At 46.2% G+C, this 25057-nt stretch overlaps 1 protein-coding gene across 1 annotated transcript in view; it reads left to right on the top strand.

The window, feature by feature from the left end:
• igsf9bb (immunoglobulin superfamily, member 9Bb) overlaps window positions 1-25057 on the top strand; it is a 198418-nt gene that overhangs the window by 131142 nt on the left and 42219 nt on the right. The window contains exons 8-13 of the mRNA XM_056284763.1: window positions 7308-7450; window positions 9921-10061; window positions 10290-10406; window positions 10873-11023; window positions 12719-12842; window positions 24798-24973. Of these exons, the coding sequence (XP_056140738.1) occupies window positions 7308-7450; window positions 9921-10061; window positions 10290-10406; window positions 10873-11023; window positions 12719-12842; window positions 24798-24973 (852 nt within the window). The remainder of the gene's footprint in view (window positions 1-7307; window positions 7451-9920; window positions 10062-10289; window positions 10407-10872; window positions 11024-12718; window positions 12843-24797; window positions 24974-25057) is intronic.

Below are 25057 nucleotides of genomic sequence, written 5' to 3'. Positions count from 1 at the left end.
TTTCTCCCTCACTCCGCCTCACTACTCACTACCTCTCTCTCTCTCTCTCTCTCTCTCTCTCTCTCTCTCTCTCTCTTCAATTTCTCCCTCACTCCGCCTCTCTCCCTCTCCCTCTCTCTCTCTCTCCTTCAATTTCTCCCTCACTCCGCCTCTCACTTGCTCTCTCTTTTCAGTCTCTCCCTCACTCGGCCTCGCCTCTCTCTGTCTCTCTTTTCAATTTGTCCCTCACTCCGCCTCTCTCCCTCTCCCTCTCTCTCTCTCTCTCAATTTCTCCCTCACTCCGCCTCTCTCCCTCTCCCTCTCTCTCTCTCTCTTCAATTTCTCCCTCACTCCGCCTCTCTCTTGCTCTCTCTTTTCAGTCTCTCCCTCACTCGGCCTCGGCCTCTCTCTGTCTCTCTTTTCAATTTGTCCCTCACTCCACCCCTCTCTTGCTCTGCCTCTCTCTCTCTTTTCAATTCCTCCCTCACTCCACCCTCTCTTGCTCTCTCTCTCTTCAGCTCCCCTCACTCCGCCTCGGTCTCTCTCTCTCTTTTCAATTCCTCCCTCACTCCACATCTCTCTTGCTCCGTCTCTCGCTCGCTCTCTCTCTCTTCAGTTTCTCCCTCACTCATCTCTCTCTCTCTCTCCTCCCCTACTCTTTCTTCTCACCAACACTCCCAGTCTCCCTCCCCATCTCGCTCCCTTTTAGTTTTCCCCTTTCAGTCCTCTCGTTTCATCCTCTTTTGCTTGTTTGCTGCCCCCTCTCTCTGGAGATTGCGCACTCCTCTCTCGGCTTGTCCTCCTCTAATCTCTCCCTCTCATAGCATCTATTCTCTTTTCTGTCAAGTTCTTTACGTCCCTCCCTTTCTGCCGCTCTCCCGCAAGAGCACGGCAGTAAAAAAAAAAAAAAAACTTCAGCATGGCGTCCCTGCAGTGGCAACCAGAATGTGGCGAGAGATAGCGCTGTCTGAGGGCTATATTTAGAAACTTGGCCGATGCTGCCGTCTGTGGCGGCGCTGGTGGTGTTCCTCCGGGCTCTTTGTGCAAATACGCCGACGGGTTGTCGGGTATGAGAAGAGCTGAGAGGATGGTTAGCCCAGCTAGCAAAGCTGCTGTGTAGTGCAAAGTTGTGTTAGCGACTGTGGTTAATCCATCCTCCTCTGCATTTCTCTCTCTCTCTCTCTCTCTCTCTCTCTCTCTCTCTCATCTCTCTCTCTCTCTCTCTCTTTCTGTCTTTCTCCCCTACTCTGTGCTATCTCTTTCCTCTCTCTCTCTCTCTCTCTCTCTCTCTCTCTCTCTCTCTGTCTTTCTCCCCTACTCTGTGCTATCTCTTTCCTCTCGTGCTGGTTGTTTCTCTAAATGATGCTCACTCACACACTCGTTTGCCTGACAGCGTACTGTAATGTCCCCGCAATTCACTCGTTCCCTCGCTCACTTATTCATTCAATTCGTTCGCTTCTTCTTGAATCCTTCAGCTCCTCTCATCTCTTTATTCTTTGGTCTTGTTCCTGCTTTTGTGTGTGTGTGTGTGTGTGTGTGTGTGTGTGTGTGTTCCCGATTGCACTCTCGCTCGGCCTCCTCTCTCCTCTGAGCTCTTTGTCTCCCCTCCCTCACCCACTCTCCCTTTGCCTTACGTCATCCAGTGCCGTCTCTCTCACCTGTTCTCATTCCCACGCTTTTGACCCCCCCCTCCCCTCCCCCACCACCTGCCCCACGCCCCTCCACGCTCGCCTCCTCGACTGTTAGCGTTTGCCTCCCGCTCACTCGCGGCGTCTCCTCTCTTATCACCCACCGCATCCTTTGAAGCGCGCCTCCTGACCTGGTTTTGGACGTCACGCTCTCCCACTGTCTCCATAATGAAGGATTAAAAGGGAGGAGTTGAAGCTTATTTTTCCTCCTCCTCCTCCTCCTCCTCCTCTCCTTTTTCTTCCACATTTTTCTCCTCCACCGGACGGACTCCTTTCACCTGGGCACTCCTTTCACAGGCCTAAAGAAGATTATTCAGTTAAATCAAATGTCTGAGAATTAAGAATTCAATAATGGGAGGGGGGGTGGAGAGGAGTAATTGGTGTGGGCATCTGGCCAGGATAACAGACTTAGTTGATTTGGTCATAGTTCGATATATATATATATTATATATATATATATATATATATATATATATATATATATATATAATATCTTACTATATGGCATTATTCACACTCAAAATGATGAACAAGCTGATGATGATGATAACTATTATTTTTTGTTGTTTTTATTAGTTTACAACTGTACGAAGGATGACAAAGTACATTGTAGCCTTGTGGTCAAGACCACCCAAGTCCATACCAAGTCTTTAAGAGGGGCTGGTCTGAGTCAAGACCAATGGGGCCAAAACGTATGTAAAGACTGACCCCAAAAAAGTGCAAGTCCAATTAATCACCATGACCGTAACTGGAGTTGTGTACCATTTCAGTAAAAGTCATTATTTCACTCAACTGAAATTTATTTCAGGCTTTTTTTCCTTCATCAAGAAAGACATTTTTCAGATTATAACTGATGTGACCAGAATCAGCAGCAATGAGGAGAGGTCATTGGTGATTTTGATAAGGGCAGTCTCCGTGCTGCGGTGTGCTCTCAAGACAGATTGGAGGGGTTTGTTGAGCTCATGGTTGGACTTGTGCTAATGGAGTTGGGCCGCAACTGCTCTTTCCAGGATTTTACTGAGAAATGGAAGGTTGGAGATTGGCCGGTAGTTAGTGAGGTCATCTGTGTCCAGGTCTGGCTTCTTGAGGATGGGGGTAACTGCAGACATTTTGATGCTGGAGGGTACTGTGCCAGATTCCAAGAGGAGTTGATAATGTCCACAATTATAGGGCACACGGTTAGGTAAACATGCCTTGACCAGGATGGTGGGCATGGGGTCCAGGGAAGAGGTGGAAACCTTGGCCATGGTGATCAACTGAGCAACTTGAGGAGCATCCACAGGGGAGAAAGAGGAGAGGCAGCACTTATGGTAGCCACGCAGCGGGGGGAGCAACATCCAGCAACTGAGGCGCATGCGGGGGAGGGAGGGGGCAGGTTACCAGAAGCTGCTGGTGGATAGAATCCACTTTGGCCTGGAAGAAGTCCAGGAACTTGGAGCAGAGGTCAGGGGCACATGAAGTGTGGAGGGCATCAAGGGAGTGAAGTAGTCGATTGATGGTAGAGAACAGCTTTCTGGCGTGGTGGAGTAGTAATGCATTTTGGCCTGGAAGAGAGCTTCTTTATAGGTCTTCATGTGATTCTTTAAAGGCCTCGAGGTGGACAGTGAGGCCAGGTCTTTTATAGAGCCTCTCCAGTCGACAATCAATCAACTCCATATTTCCGTAGTGTGGTGTGTGTGTGTGTGTTGTTTTAGTGTGTGTGTGTGTTAGTTAGTTAGTTAGTGTAGATAGCGGGACCGAAAACTGAAGCACTTATGATCCTAATTCTTTTTGGAGGTGGTAGGTATTGTCTCAGAGAGTAAGGGAAAAATCCCAGAAAATTAAAATTATGCATAATTATGCATAAATATATGCAAAATATTAATTTTCTAAAAATGGCTAAAAAAACACTTTCTCGCGCATTTCAGATGATTCTGAGCATTTTGGGGGATGGAGTTGGAGTGGGGGGGTTTAGGGGCAGGGGGAAGGCAGTTAGCTGCAGGATGAAGAGGAGGGAGATTTAGACGGGTGGATAACCAAACCGCTGCATTGTAGCGGGGTTCTTCTAGTGCCTTCATGATGTGGAGTTCGGTGTGTGAACCAGGGGGCAGGATGGGAGAGACAGATTGGGATTTGAGGAGGGCAAGAGAGTCAAGACTGAGGGTTAAGGCTGCATTATAGTTGGCTACCAGCCCATCCATCATGGTGTTGGGGGGATCTCAGGTTAAATTGGACACTATCATGTCAGCAAGGGCTGATGCACTCACTGTCTTGATGTTCCTGAACATGATGTTATGTTTTGTGTGCTGATGGTCTGATACGGCAAGGTTCAGGCATTTCAAATGGAGGAGAGTTGTACCAGTAGAGCACACCAGATCCAGAGTGTGACCTTTGGCATGGTAGGACCTTGAACATGCTGTGTGACGTTAAAGCAGTCCAGTAATGACAGGAATTCAGCGGCAAACGTGCAGCTACTAGAGTCCACATGGATATTGAAATCGCCTAACAGAGTGTAGATGGAGACATAGAGCAGACAGAGGTGAGTAGCTCAGATAGCTCAGACATGAAGGTAGTGGAGGCTTTAGGGGGGGTGGTAAACAAGGATCACCTGAAGCTGTGCGAGTGTGAAGGCAACACCAACTCAAATGAGGAGAACATTGTGTACTGGAAGTTCTTTAACCAGAATGTCAGCTCTCTGTATAATAGCCACCCACCACCGCAACCCCATGGAGCAAGGTTTCTGTATGTACACATAGCCTGGGGTGTGGCTGGATTGTAGTGTCACGAATTCCTGCTGATTTTGCCATGTCTCCGTTAGGCATTGAAAGTCAATTTTCCTGTCCATGATGATGTGATTGATGAGTTGTGCTTTATTGTTTAAGGAGCGAGTGTTCAGTAGCGTGAATGTTGCTGAGGCAGGCGCTGTGGGAAGAGTGACACTGTCACACAAACCAGGGGCTTCAGATTGCCAGCATGTAGAGGTCATGCAATCGGACGAGCCCGGGCGACGTGACATCTGACGGTCTTTGCTTCCTCTGAAGCCAGTTTCATGGTGTCACCATGTTCTGGAACTCTGGTCCGAAAAGTCCATCCGGACTGATGGGAGCCTTAATCAGCTCCTTCTTCGATGCCTCTGGGAAGGGGGATTGCTGCAGCTATAGATTTTGATGGATCATAGTCTGCCATGCTGCAACTCTGGCCTGAGAGACTGCAACAGAAGCACACAGCATCAAAATGTGGTGTTTGCGGTCTTGCTGAGCTCTGCCACTTTCTCAGGGGCAACTCAGGCATCTGGAAAGCCAGCTTGTCTCTTAAAAGGCCAACAAAGAGATGTTGTTCACCACTGCCGACACTTGGAAGGAGCACTGGTGTGCCTGATCCACCAAACGGGCCGTCAGCCGGTCTTGGAGGAGGGCGGTAGCGGCCTCCGAATGACAACCAAGCTAGCCTGTTTCTTGATCCCAAAAAAGGCAGTCAGCCTGGGCTGCAGGGCATAAACAGGAGGAAATTCATGCTCTGAAAAGCCTCCACCTTTGGTGATGGGCACAAACATGGAGACAGGGGCCCGCAGGTTCCTGGGGTCCACTGCTGCCCCTTCCTGATACCTCTTAATGGCCCGAAAAGTGAGGGAAGACTTGGGGTGATCTGCATGGTGATCCGTGACGTGGAGAGGGCGGAGTCATCCAACTCCAGCTCGCCCATGGATCTGGCAGGTCCAAGGTTTCGTCCACCGAAAAGATGTCATGCACCGACCACACATCCTCACCTGCAACAGCAAAGGTGTCCGCCCTCAGCTGTTTCTCTGCTTGGGGGAGACGTGTAAAGTAAGGCACGTCACTTGCGGAGTGAGCGCCAGGTCGGCGTGCTCCAGACCCGGGCAGCCTTCACAAGGCCATGCAGGTCGAAGTCCAAATGTATCCTGTTTTACCAAGCAGGACACAATTGGACACACCATCAAACATTTGATTAAAGACATTGTCTTCCTTTTTAGTACAATCTTCTTGAGTGCTTGCGGAGCCAATTATACGGCCTCGATTCGATATACAGTTGAGTTGCGGCTGTAAGTGGGGCCCACAATTAAGTGGGCGTGGACTACAGTTATTTCAGTGCTGCATGGGGGCATGAGGGATAAACCCACTAGCAGTAGCCATAGAGGACGAAGCTTATACGAAATAGAACAAGACAGTGTTCTGGGGGCGGCATGGCTCAGGAGGTAGAGTGCGTCGTCTAGTAATCAGAGGTCACTGGTTCGATCCCTGGGTCCTGCAAAGAGCGTGTCGAAGTGTCCTTGAGCAAGACACTAACCCTAACTGTTCTTGATGAGCAGGTTGGGGCCTTGCATGACACCTCCATCAGTGTATGAATGTGTGTGTGAATGTGAGGCATGCATTGTAAAGCGATTTGAGTGGTCGATAGACTAGAACAGCATTATATAAATGCAGTCCATTTACCATTTACTTTACCATTCAATGAGAAAGGCAAGGGACCAGCAAATAGCAATAATGTTTCAGGGAATAGTCATATCCTAAAAGTGTCATAAGTAAAACTCGGCTAACTATATAGCTGGCTGGGGGCGCCCGGGTAGCGTAGTGGTCTATTCCGTTGCCTAGCAACACGGGAACGCCGGGTCGAATCCCCGTGTTGCCTCTGGCTTGGTCGGGGGTCCCTACAGACACAATTGGCCGTGTCTGCGGGTGGGAAGTCGGATGTGGGTATGTGTCCTGGTTGCTGCACTAGTCTTACATACACGACGGGTCTTGAAGAATTAATACATGTCTGCACTGTATGAGGCAGCATGGTGGCGCAGTGGTTAGCGTGGTCGCCTTACAGCAAGAAGATCCTGCGTTCGAGCCCCGGGGTAGTCCAACCTTGGGGGTTGTCCCGGGTTGTCCTCTCTGTGGAGTTTGCATGTTCTCCCCGTGTCTGCGTGGGTTTCCTCCAGGGGCTCCAGTTTCCTCCCACAGTCCAAAGACATGCAGGTCAGGTGAACCGGCCATACTAAATTACCCCTACGTGTGAATGTGTGTGTGTGTGTTGGCCCTGTGTGATGGCCCGGTGGCATGTCCAGGGTGTCTCCCCGCCTGCTGCCCAATGACTGCTGGGGTAGGCTCCAGGATCACCGCAACCCTGAGAGCAGGATAAGTGGTTCGGATAATGGTTGGATGGATGGATGCACTGTATGAGTCCGAGTCAATTCCAAGTTACTATGCTGGGAAGTTTGAAATGAGGCAGAGACCTTCAAAATCCGGATTGAAAATCGAGTTCTACAAACCTGCCATACAGAGTAGAAGAAGAAGGATGATGAAGAAGGTGCTGGATGGATTCTGACCTTGTCAAAATGGTTTCCTTGTCCATATGATGCAAATGTAGTCATCAGTCCATTTTTTTACACTTCTTATTTTCTCTATTTGGGGTACAAGGGATTCAAGATTAGACCCTAAATCTGTAAACTTTTGAAGTTTAGTGTTGGAGAAAAGATACCGACACACACACACTACTCCAGCTGCTCTCACAAAGGCTATCATTTTATAATGAGCCATCTTCCCATAAACTCTTTTTTCCCACCTTCCCTGCCCCGTTATTATAATCCCAAGGTACATTACACAATCTACAAAGAGACGTCTCACCGCTTTGTTTCTCACTCCCCCTTTTTTCAACCAGACCCTGCCCGTGTGGTAAACATGCCACCTGTCATCTACGTGGCCATAGGCCTGCCAGGCTTCATCCGATGTCCTGTAGATGCTACCCCCCCTGCAACACTTGTTAAGTGGAAGAAAGATGGCCTCCCGCTCCGTATCGATAAGGTGAGTTGTTGATGACTTTCTTTTGGTGTGCTCACTTCCTCAAAGTGGCACAAAGTTTGTTGATTCTTATGTTGAAGCTACAAGTATGTTTGGAGATCTCATCTCATGTCATCTTCAGCCGCTTCTCCGGGATCGGGTTGTGGTGGCAACAAGCTAGGTAGGGCACTCCAGACGTCCCTCTCCCCAGCATCACCCTCCTGCTCCTCCTGGGGGATCCCAAGGCATTCCCAGGCCAGTTTGGACATGTAGACCCTCCAGCGAGTTCTGGGTCTACTCCGGGGTCTCCTCCCAGCTGGGTGTGCCTGGAAAACCTCCAAAGAAAGGCGCCCAGGAGGCATCCTAATCAGATGCCCGAACCACCTCAGCTGGCTCCTTTCGATGCGAAGGAGCAGCGGTTCTTCGCCAAGCTCCTCACCCTGTCTCTAAGGCTGAGTCCAGACACCCTACGGAGGAAACTCATTTCAGCCGCTTGTATCCGCGATCTCACTCTTTCGGTCACTACTCAAAGCTCATGACCATAGGTGAGGGTTAGAAGGAAGATTGATTGGTAAATTGAGAGCTTTGCCTTCCGGCTCAGCTCCCTCTTCACTACAATGGTCCAGTACAACGTTCGCATTACTGCTGATGCTGTACCGATCCCCCTGTCAATCTCCCGCTCCATCCTACTCTCACTCGTGAACAAGACCCCAAGATACTTGAACTCCTTCACTTGAGGCAACAACTCATCCCCAACCCGGAGGGAGCAATCCACCATTTCCCGGTAGAGAACCATGGCCTCAGACTTGGAGGTGCTGACTCTCATCCCGGCGATTGCACACTCAGCTGCAAATCGGCCCAGTGCGTGCTGGAGGTTGCGTTCTGATGAAGCCAACGTTTGGAGATGTCAGAGCCATTTAAATACACTCCACAGAGGTCTTTTCAGCTCTTACGCTCAGTCTTTCATCTTATTCCAATCTCATTGGCCCAGATTGTAGTCATAGTCTAACATCAGAAATAGAGAAGTTGTTCCGCACTTGTATTGGCTGTTGTGATGATTGGTGAGGGCCAGTCATTATTGCAACCAGGTATTTTAGATCCTACATTCTAGGCAGCCCACCCTTTCAGACCAATTTGATTTCTATCTCAGTACATGACCAACAATCTGATGCATCTAGATAGATTTTAAGTTGCCACAAGGTTTGATACGATTCAGTTCAGCCCTTTCTCAACACAACACATTGCTCTGTGATCTGATGCAACTCAGTAGTGCAAACAGTTCCATTTCTAGTCATGCTGGAGTTTTGTGACAGGTTGCAAGAGGAAATCCTAATAGCTATGCATCTGCTCAACCGAGTTGTGGGAGAGGGAGAAAAGGATGGCATTAACCTCCTATTTAAAGTTTCATTTGTTGGAAGTAACACATGAAAATTAAGTAATCCTTTCAAAAGGGCCACTGTGTATTAAAAAATGCATTTCTGCAATTAGATACTCCATGTTAACATCCGTCCAATTATCCAAACCGCTCATCTTGCTCAGGGTCGCGGGGATGCTGGAGCCTATCCCAGCAGTCATTTGGTGGCAGGCGGGGAGACACCCTGGACAGGCCACACCAGTCCATTACAGGGCGTCCCTGCAAACACAATAGGCCGTGTCTGCAGGTGGGAAGCCAGATGTGGGCATGTGTCCTGGTCGCTGGACTAGCGCTTCCTCTGGTCAGCCGGGGCGTCTGTTCGGGGGGGGGGGTAGCGTGATCCTCCCACGTGCTACGTCCCCCTGGTGAAACTCCTCACTGTCAGGTGAAAAGAAGCGGCTGGCGACTCCACATGTATCGGAGGAGGCATGTGGTAGTCTGCAGCCCTCCCGGGATTGGCAGAGAGGGTGGAGCAGCAACCGGCTTGGAAAAGTGGTTTAATTGGCCGGATACAATTGGGGAGAAAAGGGGGGAGGGGACATTGTATTTTTACTAAAAAAAATGAAAAATGTCTGCTTATATAAAGGGGTAGCAGACATACTCACTGTGTCTCTCTCCCACAATGAGTCCATCACGAGGTGTGGAGAGGGTCACCAGATTAGTGGTGCGACCTGTGCATTTCACTGCTGCTCGGCAGGTTTTCCACACTTTTATCAAGCTTTCCATCTTTCTTATAAGACACAAATTCGGCCCACACTTATGAACTATAATCGTTTGGTGATGCACCATCGGCCAGGGAGAGGAACACGAAAAGTTGATTTTATCTGACCTGGGGGGGCAATTAATAGATGCAACAAAAAAAAAGTAAAATAAAATTTCATATCAGGCATTACCAGTACACTGAAGCCCGCATCGATTCCCCCACCCCCACAATCCCCCTCCCAACTTTTGTCCAATACAAGCTGTCTGAATCGATGCAGCCGTATCTTAAGACAATAAGCCCAGCGCACTGGTTCGAATTGTCACACTCCGACTGACCTTTCCCCCCGACCTCCACCCTACCTACCCCTTCCTCCGCAGTACCCTGGCTGGAGCCAAATGGACGATGGGAGCATCCGTGTGGCAGAGGTGACGGAGGACTCTCTCGGTACCTACACCTGCATGCCTTACAATGCCCTGGGGTCCATGGGATGGTCCCCTCCAGCCCCCCTGGTGCTAAAGGTATGCTGCGCTCACAATAACCAACGCAGCTATTCTGCTTTCTGTGTTTTGCAAAATCAGCATCACATCTCATTAGTAATGTAGTTACATTGTGTCTGCCATTAATGCCACAACTCTGTATGAAGGCTTCCCCGGGCCAAAATGTGGCGGTTGTACTTTTTAAGATTTATTGCAAGTGTCGCTGAATTTTATTCCCCCCCCGATTTGGGCCTTACCATCCTCGGACAGGACCCTCCGAAATTCTCAGTGGTTCCGGGAGGGGAGTACAGACAGGAGGCCGGGAGAGAGCTGGTCATTCCCTGTGAGGCTGAGGGAGACCCCTTTCCCAACATCACATGGAGGAAGGTCAGTCACCCCACACACACAGTGCGCTCTCTGCATTTGGGGATCTTTGTTGTTGACTGAAAAAGTTGAATGATGTTGGCTACTGTCAGTCATTTTAACAACATTTTATAATGACGTCTTTACAAGAGATGCAATCATGGGAAAACATTCGGCCTGCTCGGTTGTTTGCTCGATTGCGATCCTTCTTTAATCTCACTCAGTAAATACTGCATGATGAGCTATTGCTTATGCATCCTCCTCGTTAGTTGCTCTGCATAATTTCATATTTTAGATAGGGATTGGAAGCGATGTTATTGTATTCTACATGCAGGCTTGTGTGCAGATATTTTCTAGTAGCTTGTCTGTGTATTTGGTCTGCGGGTGACCTGTAAGTTGTGCACATTATATGATGTGCAAATTTGAAAGGTGCGTTCTCTCTCTCCTCTCTCTCTGTCTGTCCTCACCTCCCTCTCTGTGTGGACGACAGGTAGGGAAGCCAAGTAAAAGCAAGCACAATGTTCTGCCCCGAGGCAGCTTACAGTTTAAGTCCCTCACCAAGGAGGACCACGGGGAGTGGGAGTGTGTTGCCACCAACGTTGCCACGAGCATCACTGCCAGGACACACCTCCTAGTCATAGGTACCGTACACACATGCACACACACGCACACGCACACACACACACACACACACACACACACACACACACACACACACACACACACACACACACACACACAGGCTTAAATGCCTGCGCACGTGGATGCACCAACAGACAGACAGATCTAGAAACAGATTTAAACAGGGTTATATATATTATTTGCTGGGTACAACAGCAAATATAAAGGAATGTGTCTTGGTGCCATCATTTCTTGAACTATCAATGACTAATAGCAGCCAAGTACATGCTAACACATCTGGTAACGGGAACAGTGCAATCAATACACATGGTATACATAAGCAGACTATAACCACAATGCTGCAAAACTACATTCAGTATTCAGTTGTATTGTGCTATACAAATATAGTTGACTTGACTATGTGCAGACTATGCAGTATGGTTCCGACCATGTGTATGTGAATATGTATGTATGCAAAGCAAAACTTAAGCTCTTTTGCACAACACTTTGGAAACTGTAAGATTATGTTTTCTAAGTAAACCAAGAGGTTTCCAAAAACAAAAACAAAAAGAAAACTGTGGTATTTACCCTGTAAATGGACTTTTTCTGGGTAGCCATCTAGTTAATAACATGATTTCAGGCCCAGACCACCTTCACGAGTTCTTTAACACTAGAACGACCGGGATTTCACTCCTACCTAAAACGACCATGGGCGGTCAAAATGACCGTCGGTTTTTAAACTATATTTTGTCAAGATAAATACCTAATTGAGATATTAATGTATTACATATGTTAGTATGTCTTTTATGAAACTAACTGAAACCAAAATTAACATTTTAACAACTATAATACTGTTTTTAAACAATTTAAACTTCAGAAAGACATGGTCGAACTTGAATAGCAAAATTGAAAAAGTGAAAATATGACCTGAAAAACAAAACGCAAAACAGATATTGTTAATCTAACAAACGTTACAAGGCCTATAACATGTGAAATGTAAAGAAAGAACTGAAAATAACCATTTAAACGGTCCCAAACAACAACCGGAACTTAAAAACTACTAGAACGACCGTGGGCGGTCATTTTGACCACCGCCATGGTTTTTAAACTCTATATTCTGTCAAGATAAATCCCCAGTTGAGATATTAACGCTTTACATATGTTAGTATGTCTGTTATGAAACTAACACCAAAATTAACATTTTAACACCTTTAATACTATTTTTCAAACTATTTAAAATCGCTGGTGTCCAACAGCATCTGTAACCAGACATGTTGGAAAAATAATCAAAAATCAAGTTTAGACTATTTCTCTGCACTGTAGGACGCTAGTTTGTTTCTAGGACAGAGCGATGGATTTTGCGAAGGAAATGACGCGACCAGCACACGTCATAAATAGTGACATGACGTGCGCCATGACACGCAAATTACGCGCGGTCATTTTCACCGCTCGTGGTCGTTTTAGGTAGATCTTATTGTAACTTTTTTTTTGTGTGCAATTGACCCTAAAACTCATTTTAATACAAATACAGACAATTTTAGGGAGCGGCAGGTCTATATCTTTTTAAACTTTAAAAATCCAAAACGGTCAAAATGACCGTCTTGGTCGTTCTAGTGTTAACAAGTGAGATTAAAAAAAAAATGGCACAGCAGAGCCTTTCAGTCCCAGACATGCCCTGAAATGGCTCCTCTCTCCCTGCCTTCCCCCCCATCCAGGCACAAGCCCCCACGCCCCCACCAATGTCCACGTGTTGGCCTCCTCCACCTGGGCTAATGTGTCCTGGGAGCCGGGCTACGACGGAGGCTTCCAGCAGACATTCTCAGTCTGGTACGGCCATGTGTGAGTCATCCCAGCATGCTTTGCTTCCTGCTTTTAGTTCTTCTTCTACTTCTTGCTCTATTATTTCTACAAGATTCTATAAGTGTTTTTTGTTTTTTTCTGGGTTATGTTCAGAGCAACTGTGAACATGAAGAGATGAAAATATGTGAATGTAGAGGAGATATGACTCTTGACAAGGATGAGTTTTCATCTCTTGAAATGTTAACATAACAATGCCGCCATACTGAACATGACCCAAAGCTCTCTCCCCTGCTACTGATTCTTTGTTGCTGCTGCTTGACTGAGGAAAAGACTTGGGTCAGAAATTAAGATTTCTTCATAGATTGATTATTTATTTAAAATGCAAAAGCATTTGATTTGGTGACTGGCACAATAGAAAAGTGATATTTAATTCTTTAAGCTCAGCTATCACCAAAGAGGACACAAAAGGTTATTTTTCCCCCTTTTTTAAATGGAAGAAATATAATTAAGTATCCAGTGAGATGAAAATCAAAGAAAAATCTTGTTTGTGTATTATCCTGCAGTGTTGGTGCATTTTATATCTGTGGAAGCATGGAGGTGTTTAGGAGAGATGGCAGTGGAGTTTTTAACTAGATTGTTTAACACAATCTTGGAAAGTGAGAGGATGCCTGCGGAGTGGAGAAGAAGCATACTGGTACCGATTTTCAAGAACAAGGGCGATGTGTAGAACTGTAGCAACTACAGAGGTATAAAGTTGATCAGCCACAGCATGAAGATGTGGGAAAGAGTAATAGAAGCTAGGATAAGAGGAGAGGTGATGATCAGCGAGCAGCAGTATGGTTTCATGCCACGAAAGAGCACCACGGATGCGATGTTTGCTTTGAGAATGTTGATGGAGAAGTATAGAGAAGGCCAGAAGGAGTCACATTGTGTCTTTGTCGATTAGAGAAAGCATACGACAGGGTGCCGAGAGAGGAAGTGTGGTATTGTATGAGGAAGTCGGAAGTTGCAGAGAAGTATGTAGGAGTGGTACAGGATATGTATGAGGGAAGTGTGACAGTGGTGAGGTGTGCAGTTGGAATGACAGATGGGTTCAAGGTGGAGGTGGGGTTACATTAAGGATCGATTCTGAGCCCTTTCTTGTTTGCAATGGTGATGGATAGGTTGATGGATGAGATCAGGCAGGAGTCTCCGTGGATTATGATGTTTGCGGATGACATTGATCTGTAGCAAGAGTAGGGAGCAAGTTGAGGAGAGCCTGGAGAGGTGGAGTTATGCACTGGAGAGAAGAGGAATGAAAATCAGTTGGAACAAGACGGAATACCTATGCATGAATGAGAGAGAGGACAGTGGAATGGTGAGGATGCAAGGAGTAGAGGTGACGAAGATGTATGAGTTTAAATACTTGGGGTCAGCTGTCCAATGTAACGGGGAGTGCAGAAGAGAGGTGAAGAAGAGAGTGCAGGCAGGGTGGAGTCAGTGGAGAAAAGTGCCTGGAGTGATTTGTGACAGAAGGGTACCAGCAAGAGTTAAAGGGAAGGTTTACAAGATGGTTGTGAGACCAGCTATGTTATATGGTTTGGAGACAGTGGCACTGACGAAAAGACAGAAGGTGGAGCTGGAGGTGGCAGAGTTGAAGATGCTAAGATTTTCATTGGGAGTGATGACGGACAGGATTAGGAACAAGTATATTAGAGGGACAGCTCAGGTTGGACTGTTTGGAGACAAAGCAAGAGAGGCAAGATTGAGATGGTTTGGACATGTGTGGAGGAGGGATGCTGGGTATACTGGGAGAAGGATGCTGAATATGGAGCTGCCAGGAAAGAGGAGAAGAGGAAGGCCAAAGAGGAGGTTTATGGATGTGGTGAGGGAGGATATGCAGGTGGCTGGTGTGACAGAGGAAGATGCAGAGGACAGGAAGAGATGGAAACGGATGATCCGCTGTGGCGACCCCTAACGGGAGCAACTAAAAGTAGTAGTAGTAGTAGTTGTGGTATTAGTATTAGTATTAGTAGTAGTAGTAGTTGGTACATTTTACTAGAAGTTCCTATATGAAAGGGGGTAGGTTATGGGTTATGTGGTGGGGTTGTGTGGAAGGATGGCTTGGGACAGAGATGAGGTCAGTGCTGAGAGATGGAAGTGGAAAGAGGGCTGCTTAAACAGGACAACTTAAACAGAATATGTTCAGAAAGCTGGTTTATACTAAGAACTGGAATATCACTTTAATGCCTAGTTAAACTTGGCGTGTTATCCTATGGCTTCATATAGTGCCGCTTTTACCAAAGCGTTGATATACAGTGCATCCGGAAAGTATTCACACCCCTTCACTTTCCCCACATTTTGTTATGTTACAGCCTTATTCCAAAATGGATTAAATTCCTTTTTTTTTCTCATCAATCTACATACAATACCCCATAATGACAAAGCAAAAAAGGTTTTGTAGAAATTTTTGCAAATTTATTAAAAATAAAAAACTGAAATATTGCATGTACATAAGTATTCACACCCTTTACTCAGTACTTGGTTGAGGCATCCTTGGCAGCGATTACAGCCTCAAGTCTTCTTGGGTATGAAGCTACAAGCTTGGCACACCTATATTTGGGGTATTTCTCCCATTCTCCTCTGCAGATCCTCTCGAGCTCTATAAGGTTAGATGGGGAGCGTCGCTGCACAGCTAGTTTCTGGTGGTTCCAGAGATGTTCAATCGGGTTCAAGTCTGGGCTCTGGCTGGGCCACTCAAGGACATTCACAGACTTGTCCCGAAGCCACTCCTTCGTTGTCTTGGCTGTGTGCTTAGGGTCGTTGTCGTGTTGAAAGGTAAACCTTCGCCCCAGTCTGAGGTGCTGAGCGCTCTGGAGCAGGTTTTCATCAAGGATCTCTCTGTACTTTGCTCCATTCATCTTTCCCTCGATCCTGACTAGTCTCCCAGTTCCTGCTGCTGAAAAACATCCCCACAGCATGATGCTGCCACCACCATGCTTCACTGTAGGGATGGTATTAGCAAGGTGATGAGAGGTGCCTGGTTTCTTCCAGACGTGACGTTTGGCATTCAGGCCAAAGAGTTCAATCTTGGTTTCATCAGACCAGAGAATCTTGTTTCTCATGGTCTGAGAGTCATTTAGGTGCTTTCTGGCAAACTCCAAGCGGGCTGTCATGTGCCTTTTACTGAGCAGAGGCTTCCGTCTGGCCACTCCACCATAGAGGCCTGATTGGTGGAGTGCTGCAGAGATGGTTGTCCTTCTGGAAGGTTCTCCCATCTCCACAGAGGAACGCTGGAGCTCTGTCAGAGTGACCATCGGGTTCTTGGTCACCTCCCTGACCAAGGCCCTTCTCCCCCGATTGCTCAGTTTGGCTGGGCGGCCAGCTCTAGGAAGAGTCCTGGTGGATCCAAACTTCTTCCATTTACGAATGATGGAGACCATTGTGCTCTTCGGGACCTTGAAAGCTGTAGAAGTTTTTTGTACCCTTCCCCAGATCTGTGCCTCGATACAATCCTATCTCGGAGGTCCACAGACAATTCCTTTGACTTCATGGCTTGGTTTCTGCTCTGACATACACTGTCAACAGTGGGACCTTATATAGACAGGTGTGTGCCTTTCCAAATCATGTCCAATCAATTGAATTTACTACGGGTGGACTCCAATCAAGATGTAGAAACTTCTCAAGGATGATCAGTGGAAACAGGATGAACCTGAGCTCAATTTTGAGTGTCATAGCAAAGGGTGTGAATACTTATATACATGCAATATTTCCGTTTTTTATTTTTAATAAATTTGCAAAAATTTCTACAAAACCTTTTTCACTTTGTCATTATGGGGTATTGTGTATAGATTGATGAGAAAAAAAAGGAATTTAATCCATTTTGGAATAAGGCTGTAACATAACAAAATGTGGGGAAAGTGAAGGGGTGTGAATACTTTCCGGATGCACTGTATGTATGATGTACAAGGTAGCCTTCGGCGTTTGTAGGAGACGTGCTGGGGTTAAGCACTACCTAACCCCAACCCTTAACATAATCACTATATAACCTTAAACCACTACCAAATCTGTATGTCATTAATAGTCTTATACCAGGCTACAAGTTCTATGTTGGAGTTTCTGTAACACCCGCCACATCTCTACGGTGAAGGGTACCTTGCATATCGTGTATCCGCGCTTTGGCAAAGCATATATATATATACACATATGACGTCATGGGATGAGGATGCCTGGTTAGAATTTGCATATTTCAGCTAATTTGAGAAGCATGAAGTACTTTTTTAAGCAGGTCCCCAACATAGGCCTCTACAACTTGTCTTTGGACAACTGATTGAGATGTAGAAAATGTTTCAGTGATATATTCTCAGAAAAGCAAGTTGCCAATTGAAAACCAATTACAGTATAGAAAATATTGTGTACTTAGTACTTTCTTTTACTGCTGCGCTTTGGTGAATGATGCTAATATGTGTTGCAGGCTGAAAAATGCATGTTTTGGCTGGTTCATGGATACCTGAAGACATGACCATAGTGACACATGCCTATTTTTGCAGTACAGTGCATCCTCTTGCTCTTTGTTGGCCATGTATCTTCCATGTTTTTTTCTGTACAGTCATGCATCATCTACCATCTGTAATTATCTCATCTGGTTATGTGTAACCGCAAGGGTAATATACATTGCTGATCATTAATTTTAATGGTTTGTAACCTTAACATTCCAAACAAGTCTGTAGAGATAAAACAGCATACACGGGATATGATGTTCTCTAGCAATTCCCATGAGCTGGACTCCAGTGGGATCACTCGCACAGAAGCACAACTTGGATATATTTTAAAAAAAACAAGACAAAAAACTAGTGTTCTAACCCACAAATGGTCACCATGGAGGACATAAGCCTTCATCATCATAAATCTATCGGCCCATCTGACAGGCACCACCATCCACAAATGCACTTGATGTCGATGTCCGAGGACTGGGAGTGTGGCTGCAGGCACGTCAGTAATATGACTGCTGGAATTCAGATCAGACAGGTTGAGATTTAATGGGAAAAGCAGAGGCCATCATACATAATGCTAATATGCTAAAATAATGCTAATATGAAAGTATTCCTCCAGTGAGCTAATTATTCCAAGAGTTTATATAATAGCAACAGAATGACCTCTTGCTGGCGTGTCAGGAAGGGTCAGCTAAAGATATTATAACAGATATCGTCCTGATGGCCTGTCCAGGGTGTCTGCCCGCCTGCCGCCCAATGACAGCTGGGATAGGCTCCAGCATCCCTGTGACCCTGAGAGCAGGATAAGCGGTTTGGATAATGGATGGATGGATCTTCCTACGAATCTTGACTACACAAAACAGGTGCAGGTAATTTGCAGTTTGATGACTGATTTGCAGACACAAAGAAATAGGACAAGTTTTCTTATATTGAATATAAATCCATCCATCCATTATCCAAACTGCTTATCCTGCTCTCAGGGTCATGGGGATGCTGGAGCCTATCCCAGCAGTCATTGGGCAGCAGGCAGAAAGACACCCTGGACAGGCTGCCAGGCCGTCACAGGGCCGACACACACACATATTCACACGTAGGGACAATTTAGTACGGGGGATTCACCTGACCTGCATGTCTTTGGACTGTGGGAGGAAACCGGAGCCCCTGGAGGAAACCCACGCAGACACGGGGAGAATATGCAAACTCCACACAGAGGACGACTCGGGGCGACCCCCAAGGTTGGACTACCCCGGGGTTCAAACCCAGGACCTTCTTGCTGTGAGGTGACTGCGCTAACCACTGCACCACTGTGCCACCCATGTTATTGAATTGAATTGTTTAAGTTCTCTCTCTCTCTCTCTCTCTCTCTCTCTCTCTCTCTCTCTCTCTCTCTCTCTCTCTCTCTCTCTCTCTCTCTCTCTCTCTCTCTCTCTCTCTCTCTCTCTCTCTCTCTCTCTCATAAGGTCACACACCCTTTAGTTGACTGGTTAGCACAGTCGCCCGTGGTGCGGGAGACCCGGGTTCGTTTCCCGGCTGCCCCCCGAATTTGCTACATTGGTGTCAGAAGTGGGATGGTGGGACCATGAGGCCACCATCAGAAGCACGTGCACCCCGAGGCGTGAGGGAGCTGATATGCTTAAGCACGGGCAGGCGCTTCCCGAAGGAAGGGGGTAGTGTAACGACCACAGATGACTAGACTCGCTAGCCCTTGGCTAACGGGTCAGACCCTTTACTTAACTGGTGAGTGCAGTCACCACGGGCGACTGCACTAACCATATACATACACTAATAAATATATTTATATATAACTATATACATACATATACACCCACCAATGTAGCGAATTGACACCAATTCACTACATTGCTGTCAGAAGTGGGATGGTGAGACCGTGAGGCCATCGCAAGTGCGTGCGCCCAGAGGCGTGAGGGAGCTGGTATGCTGAAGTGCGGGGACGCTCTCCCCAATGGAGGGGGGTAGTGTAACGATCATGAATGAGTAGACTTACTAGCCGGTTGGCTAACAGTTTGGACCCTTTAGTCGACTGGTTAACGTAGTCGCCCGTGGTGCAGGAGACCCAGGTTCACATCCCAGCTGCAGCGGTTCCCAGCTGCCCCCCCCCAATTCACTACATTCACAAATAAATAAACAAAAAAACAAACATATAAATAAATATAGTTGTCTACTTGTGTGTCAGAGGGAGGAAAGGACAAGATCAGCTGGGTGTCATCGGCATAACAATGGTAAGAGAAGTCATGCAAGCGAATAACAGAATGCAGGGATGTCGTGTATTCGTTAGTTGGCTAGGTATTCAGTTTCAATTTTGGGATTCGGATATTCTATTTTTTTTTTTTAGCATAGGATATCAATAAAGGTGAACTGCAAAATATTTATCAGCCCATTCTTTTACTACATCTATACCTTTTAATTGCACAGCTTTATTATTTCTGGCCTACTGTGTTGACATGGTTCGAGGTGGGACTCAGACGCAGACACAAACAGGGCTGAGTCATGTAGTGGTTCGAAAACTGAAAAGGCCTTTTCGGGAATGTTGGCAAGAAGACAAAAATAAGGAAGACCAGACAAATCCAGCAATGCAACTGTAACATGGATCAAAACTAAAGATGAGGCAAGGTAACGGTGGCCCAGTGGTTAGCGCTGTTGCCTCACAGCAAGAAGGTACTGGATTCGAACCCGGGGGTTGTCCAACCTTGGGGGTCATCTCTGGTCGTCCTCTGTGTGGCGTTTGCACGTTCCCCCCGTGTCTGCGGTGGGTTTTCTCTGGGTGCTTTGGTTTCCCCCACCATCAGAAAGACATGCATGTTAGGGTTAATACTCCTGTCTGTGCCCCTGACCCAGGCAATGGAAAGAAGAACTGGAGTTGGTCCCCGGGAGCTGCACGGCAGCTGCCCACTGCTCCTAGCTACACAGCTAGGATGGGTTAAATGCAGAGAAGATTTTCCCCACAGGGTCCTGTGATGGCCTGGCAGCCTGTCCAGGGTGTCTCCCTGCCTGCCGCCCAATGACTGCTGGGATAGGCTCCAGCATCCTGCGACCCTGAGAGCAGGATAAGCGGTTTGGATAATGAATGAAATGGATATATATAGTTTATATATATGGGCGGCACGGTGGCACATAGGGTAGCGTGGTCGCCTCACAGCAAGAAGGTTCTGGGTTCAAGCCTTGGAGTAGTCCAACCTTGGAGGACATCCCGGGTCGTCCTCTGTGTGGAGTTTGCATGTTCTCCTCATGTCTGCGTGAGTTTCCTCTGGGTGCTCCGGTTTCCGCTCACAGTCCAAAGACATGTAAGTCAGGTTAATTGGACATACTAAGTTGTCCCTAGGTATGAATATGTGTGTGTGTGTGTGTGTGTGTGTCCGCCCTGTGTGATGACTGCTGGGATTGGCTCCAGCATCCCCGCGACCCTGAGAGCAGGGTAAGCGGTTCGGATAATGGATGGATGGATGGGTTTATATATATATATATATATATGTTTGTGTGTGTGTGTCCACGGGATGTTGCAATGAAATCTTTGATGTAGAAAAAAAGAGCTCAACAAGGGGCAAAGATATTTTTTTAATAGCTCAAAAGGCAGGTAGGCAGCTGATGAGGGCAGTGAGCATAAAACAAGCTTGTTCTGCCATTTAACAACTTTGAGCTATAAATATATATATAGCGTTTTTTTCCAAAACCAATGGTCAATGGTGTTGTAAGTGCGCAACTAATGAGGAGCGGAATATCAACACAGATACAAGAAAAAAGTTTTAATGCAATGCATTAAACATTTTTACTGTATCCTTGTTATATATATATATATATATATGTGTGTGTGTATATATATATGTATACACATGTAATTTTGTTAAAAGAAACAGTCAACGGTAGGGATAGCGCTCAACAAATAAGGAGCAAAATAATCAGTCAAGTAAATTTTCTATGAGACAGTACAAGCCTGTTTCATGCCATAAGCAATCATAATATATATATATATATATATATATATCCAGTGAGTCAAGTAAATTCCTTTTTTTTCTTTCTTAAATTTCTTTCTGATTTTTCCCTTTTTACTCCCAATTTAGTGGCCAGTCGATCCCTTTTCTAGTTCAAACACCCACCCTCGTACTGCATGCGTTCGCCAATTGCATCTCTCCGGCCGGCAATCTCGAAGGAGACGCCTCTCCACTTCCGTGACAAGGCGAATCCAGGCTGAACCACTGCTTTTTCCCCACACACATTCATGGGACAAACACAAGCCGACTCCGCCCCCCCGAAGACAGCATTGCCAATGATTGCTGCTTCATCGAATCCGGCCATAGCCGGATCTGACGAGACGGAGGCGCGAACCCCGGTCCCCAGCGGGCAACTGCATCAACACAAAGCCGATGCTTAGACCACTACACCACCGTGGACCCCAGTCAAGAAAATTTTTATGAGACAGTACAAGCCTGTTTCATGCCATAATCAATCATCAGCTGTCAATAAAGCGACTGGAGGAAAGAACCTGCCATTTACTGCCTCGTCATGCACATCACGTGGCCAACGTACAGTGGGGAATGGAGAGGTGTGACATTCAAAAATTCAAAAACACGTGATCGCTAACGGTCCAATGGGTGGGGGTGATATTTGTCTATAATTACAAAATAGGTACTTATATCTATGTCTGCAACTGCTGGCCAGTTCATTCCCGTTATTCAATGTGGGCATTTCTGGTTTGCAGATGATAAAGTATGTTTCAGTTGGACATAGGTTGTACATTTTGCTACTGGTTGAATAGGCTTTGTTTTTTGAGAGGATTTCCCAGGTGTTTGAATAATTGATGTTTCTGCCTGCCAATCACCAAAATAGACAAATACCAACCCATCCCCCCCACCCCCATTGGACCGTAAGCGATCACATGTTTTTGAACATCGCACCTCTCCCTTCCCCATTGGACGTTGTGCACGTGATGTGCGTGACGAGGCAGTAAATGGTAGGTCCTTTCCTTGAGTAGCTTTATTGACAGCTGATGATGCTTATGGCATGAAACGGGCTTGTACTTGACTCGCTGGATTACTTTGCTCCTTATTTGTTGAGCACTTTCCCTACTGTTGAGTGTTTCTTTTAACAAAGTTTTATATATGTGTCTCTGTCACAACACACATACACACAGACACACACATACCTACACAAACTTGTTCGCTAACACAAACAGGCTTACACACAGAGGAAGATGCACATGCCCACACAATCATTAGCCAGCGACTTCCACCTTTTGGATGAGAATCTGTAAACACAAGGCGGTCTTCAAGCTGTGAAAGCTGTCTGATATACAGAAGGTATTCACATATTCACAAAGCAAATATAAATGCCCTTATTTGAAGTCTTGTGGTAGACAAACAATATGAGTGCAGTGCATTAGCCACCTATTGAGGTACTGAGGGCCTCTTATGAATGATAATTTACAGATAATGATGCTCACGGCCTTGGCGAAGTGTGAGCCTCATGTTGCCTTTTAGCGGTAAAATCCACTCAAATTCAGAGTTGACGTTCATCGTGTTACGCATCTCCAGTCTAACATGATGAACTTCATGCCGTCTCAAATACGATAAACAAAAAGTAAAAAAATGGGAAGAGGCTTACTTCTCAATAAGGTTGATTTTACCTTAATCTGAGATTCACTTTTAGTTTCATTTAGTAGTCGGGTGTGATTTAGTGTTGAAAAAGGAGTGATGAAGAAGGACAGGATCAGGAACAAGTATATTAGAGGGACAGCTCAGGTTGGACGGTTTGGAGACAAAGCAAGAGAGGAGAGATTGAGATGGCTTGGACATGTGTGGAGGAGAGATGCTGGGTATAGTGGGAGAAGGATGCTGAACATGGAGCTGCCAGGGAAGAGGAGAAGAGGAAGGCCAAAGAGGAGGTTTATGGATGTGGTGAGGGAGGACATGCCGGTGGTTGGTGTGACAGAGGAAGATGCAGAGGACAGGAAGAGATGGAAACGGATGATCCGCTGTGACAACCCTTAACGGGAGCAGCCAAAAGTAGTAGTAGTGGTATTAGTAGTAGTAGTAGTAGTAGTGATAATAGCGGTAGTAGTAGTGGTAGTAGTGGTAGTAGTAGTAATAGTAGTGATAGTAGTGGTAGTAGTAGTGGTGGTGGTGGTAATAGTAGTAGTAGTAGTGATAGTAGTAGTAGCAGCGGTAGTAGTGGTAGTAGAAGTAGTAGTGGTAGTACTAGTAGTAGTGGTAGTGGTAGTGGTAGTAGAAGTAGTAGTGGTGGTAGTAGTAGTAGTGATAGTAGTGGTAGTAGTAGTGGTGGTGGTGATAGTAGTAGTAGTAGTGATAGTGATAGTAGCAGTAGCAGTGGTAGTAGAAGTAGAAGTAGTAGTGGTAGTACTAGTAGTAGTGGTAGTAGTTGTAGTAGAAGTAGTAGCGGTGGTAGTAGTAGTGATAGTAGCGGTAGTAGTAGTCGTCGTCGTCGTCGTCGTCGTAGTAGTAGTGGTGTGATTTAGTGTTAGTTTAGCTCCAGTTTCCCAGAATTGATTGTTTAATTCTATTTTGATTTCTATGTCAAAGGTTTGGTGCTTGTACAGTCGTAGATAAGAACAGTGTGTCCTAAATTGTGATTCACGCATCGAGTGTTAGAAAAGTAAAGCAGAAAATCACACTCCTACTTGGAGAGACACATAGTATGTCATATCTTTTTTACCACTACTGAAATTATTGTTTCAGTAAGGCTTCAGTTTTAATTACTTTTTTGAAGTTTTTTTTTACCAGCTGTAACTGCCCCACATAGGAGATGAAAAGAGGGCTGATACAAAGGACAACTGCCTAAAGTAACCCGATGTTTTCTAGTATGGCTGTGTACTGGCGAGAATCTGTCGATACGATACATATCATGATACAGGGGTTACGAGTCGATATATCGCAATACTGTAAGAAAGGCGATCTATTGCGATTTCGATACAGTCTTGCAAAAGATAATATGGCGATACTCAGGTGTGTCAATATTTTCTCACACCCCTCTTTTCCAAGGCGGCTTAGCACAAGCTCTCTGTCTCTGTCAAAATCCAGCCATTAAAATAAATGCTGATAATAGAGAAAAATGGCCTGCGTTCAGTTTTTCTGCTTTCTTTGGAGATGCGTTGCACTGAATGCAACAGGGTAGGCATCGGCATGGCACGAACTCAGCAAACTGCACGGCTGAGCGCAGCATGGGCTCATCACCATCAAGTGAACCTTTGAAATCGTACTGAAGAAATGTGAACTGAACTGATGAAGTCCTGTGTTTGTTTGTTATTAGAGCAGTAACGGGGGTGTTGTAGACATCATGGCAAATTGTGATGCCATGAAAAACTGACACACAAGTGAGATTTGAAAAACCTTTGCTGAAATGTTGGTGTGATACTGTCAAATTTCTGGTGTGAGATGGACTTTAACCAGCTCCTCCAATATCAGCCTGAATCATCTTCCTCGTTACTTCTTCTTCTTTTTGTGTTTGCGTCCATCACCGGTCCACCCATCCTCTCAATATTGTCTGTCCACAGGCTGAAAAGGGAGCAGTTAGGACCACATGACTGGCTCTCTGTACCCGTGCCTGGAGGACAGGGCTGGCTGGTGGTTCCTGGTTTGGAGCCGGAGACGGCCTACCAGTTCAGCGTCCTTGCCCAAAACAAGCTTGGCACGGGCCCTTTCAGCGAGGTTGTCACTGTGAACACATTAGGTGGGTACACTCGCCGCTAACTGACCCAATAATGGCTTTGCCTGATGTACCATTGTAATGACAAGCAAGGTGGTTGTTTGTAAA

This window comes from Lampris incognitus, chromosome 8 (assembly GCF_029633865.1).
Source record: "Lampris incognitus isolate fLamInc1 chromosome 8, fLamInc1.hap2, whole genome shotgun sequence".
Taxonomy (NCBI): Eukaryota; Metazoa; Chordata; class Actinopteri; order Lampriformes; family Lampridae; genus Lampris; species Lampris incognitus.
The sequence above is the reverse complement of the archived record's forward strand: the minus strand, read 5'-3'. Positions and strand labels throughout refer to the sequence as shown.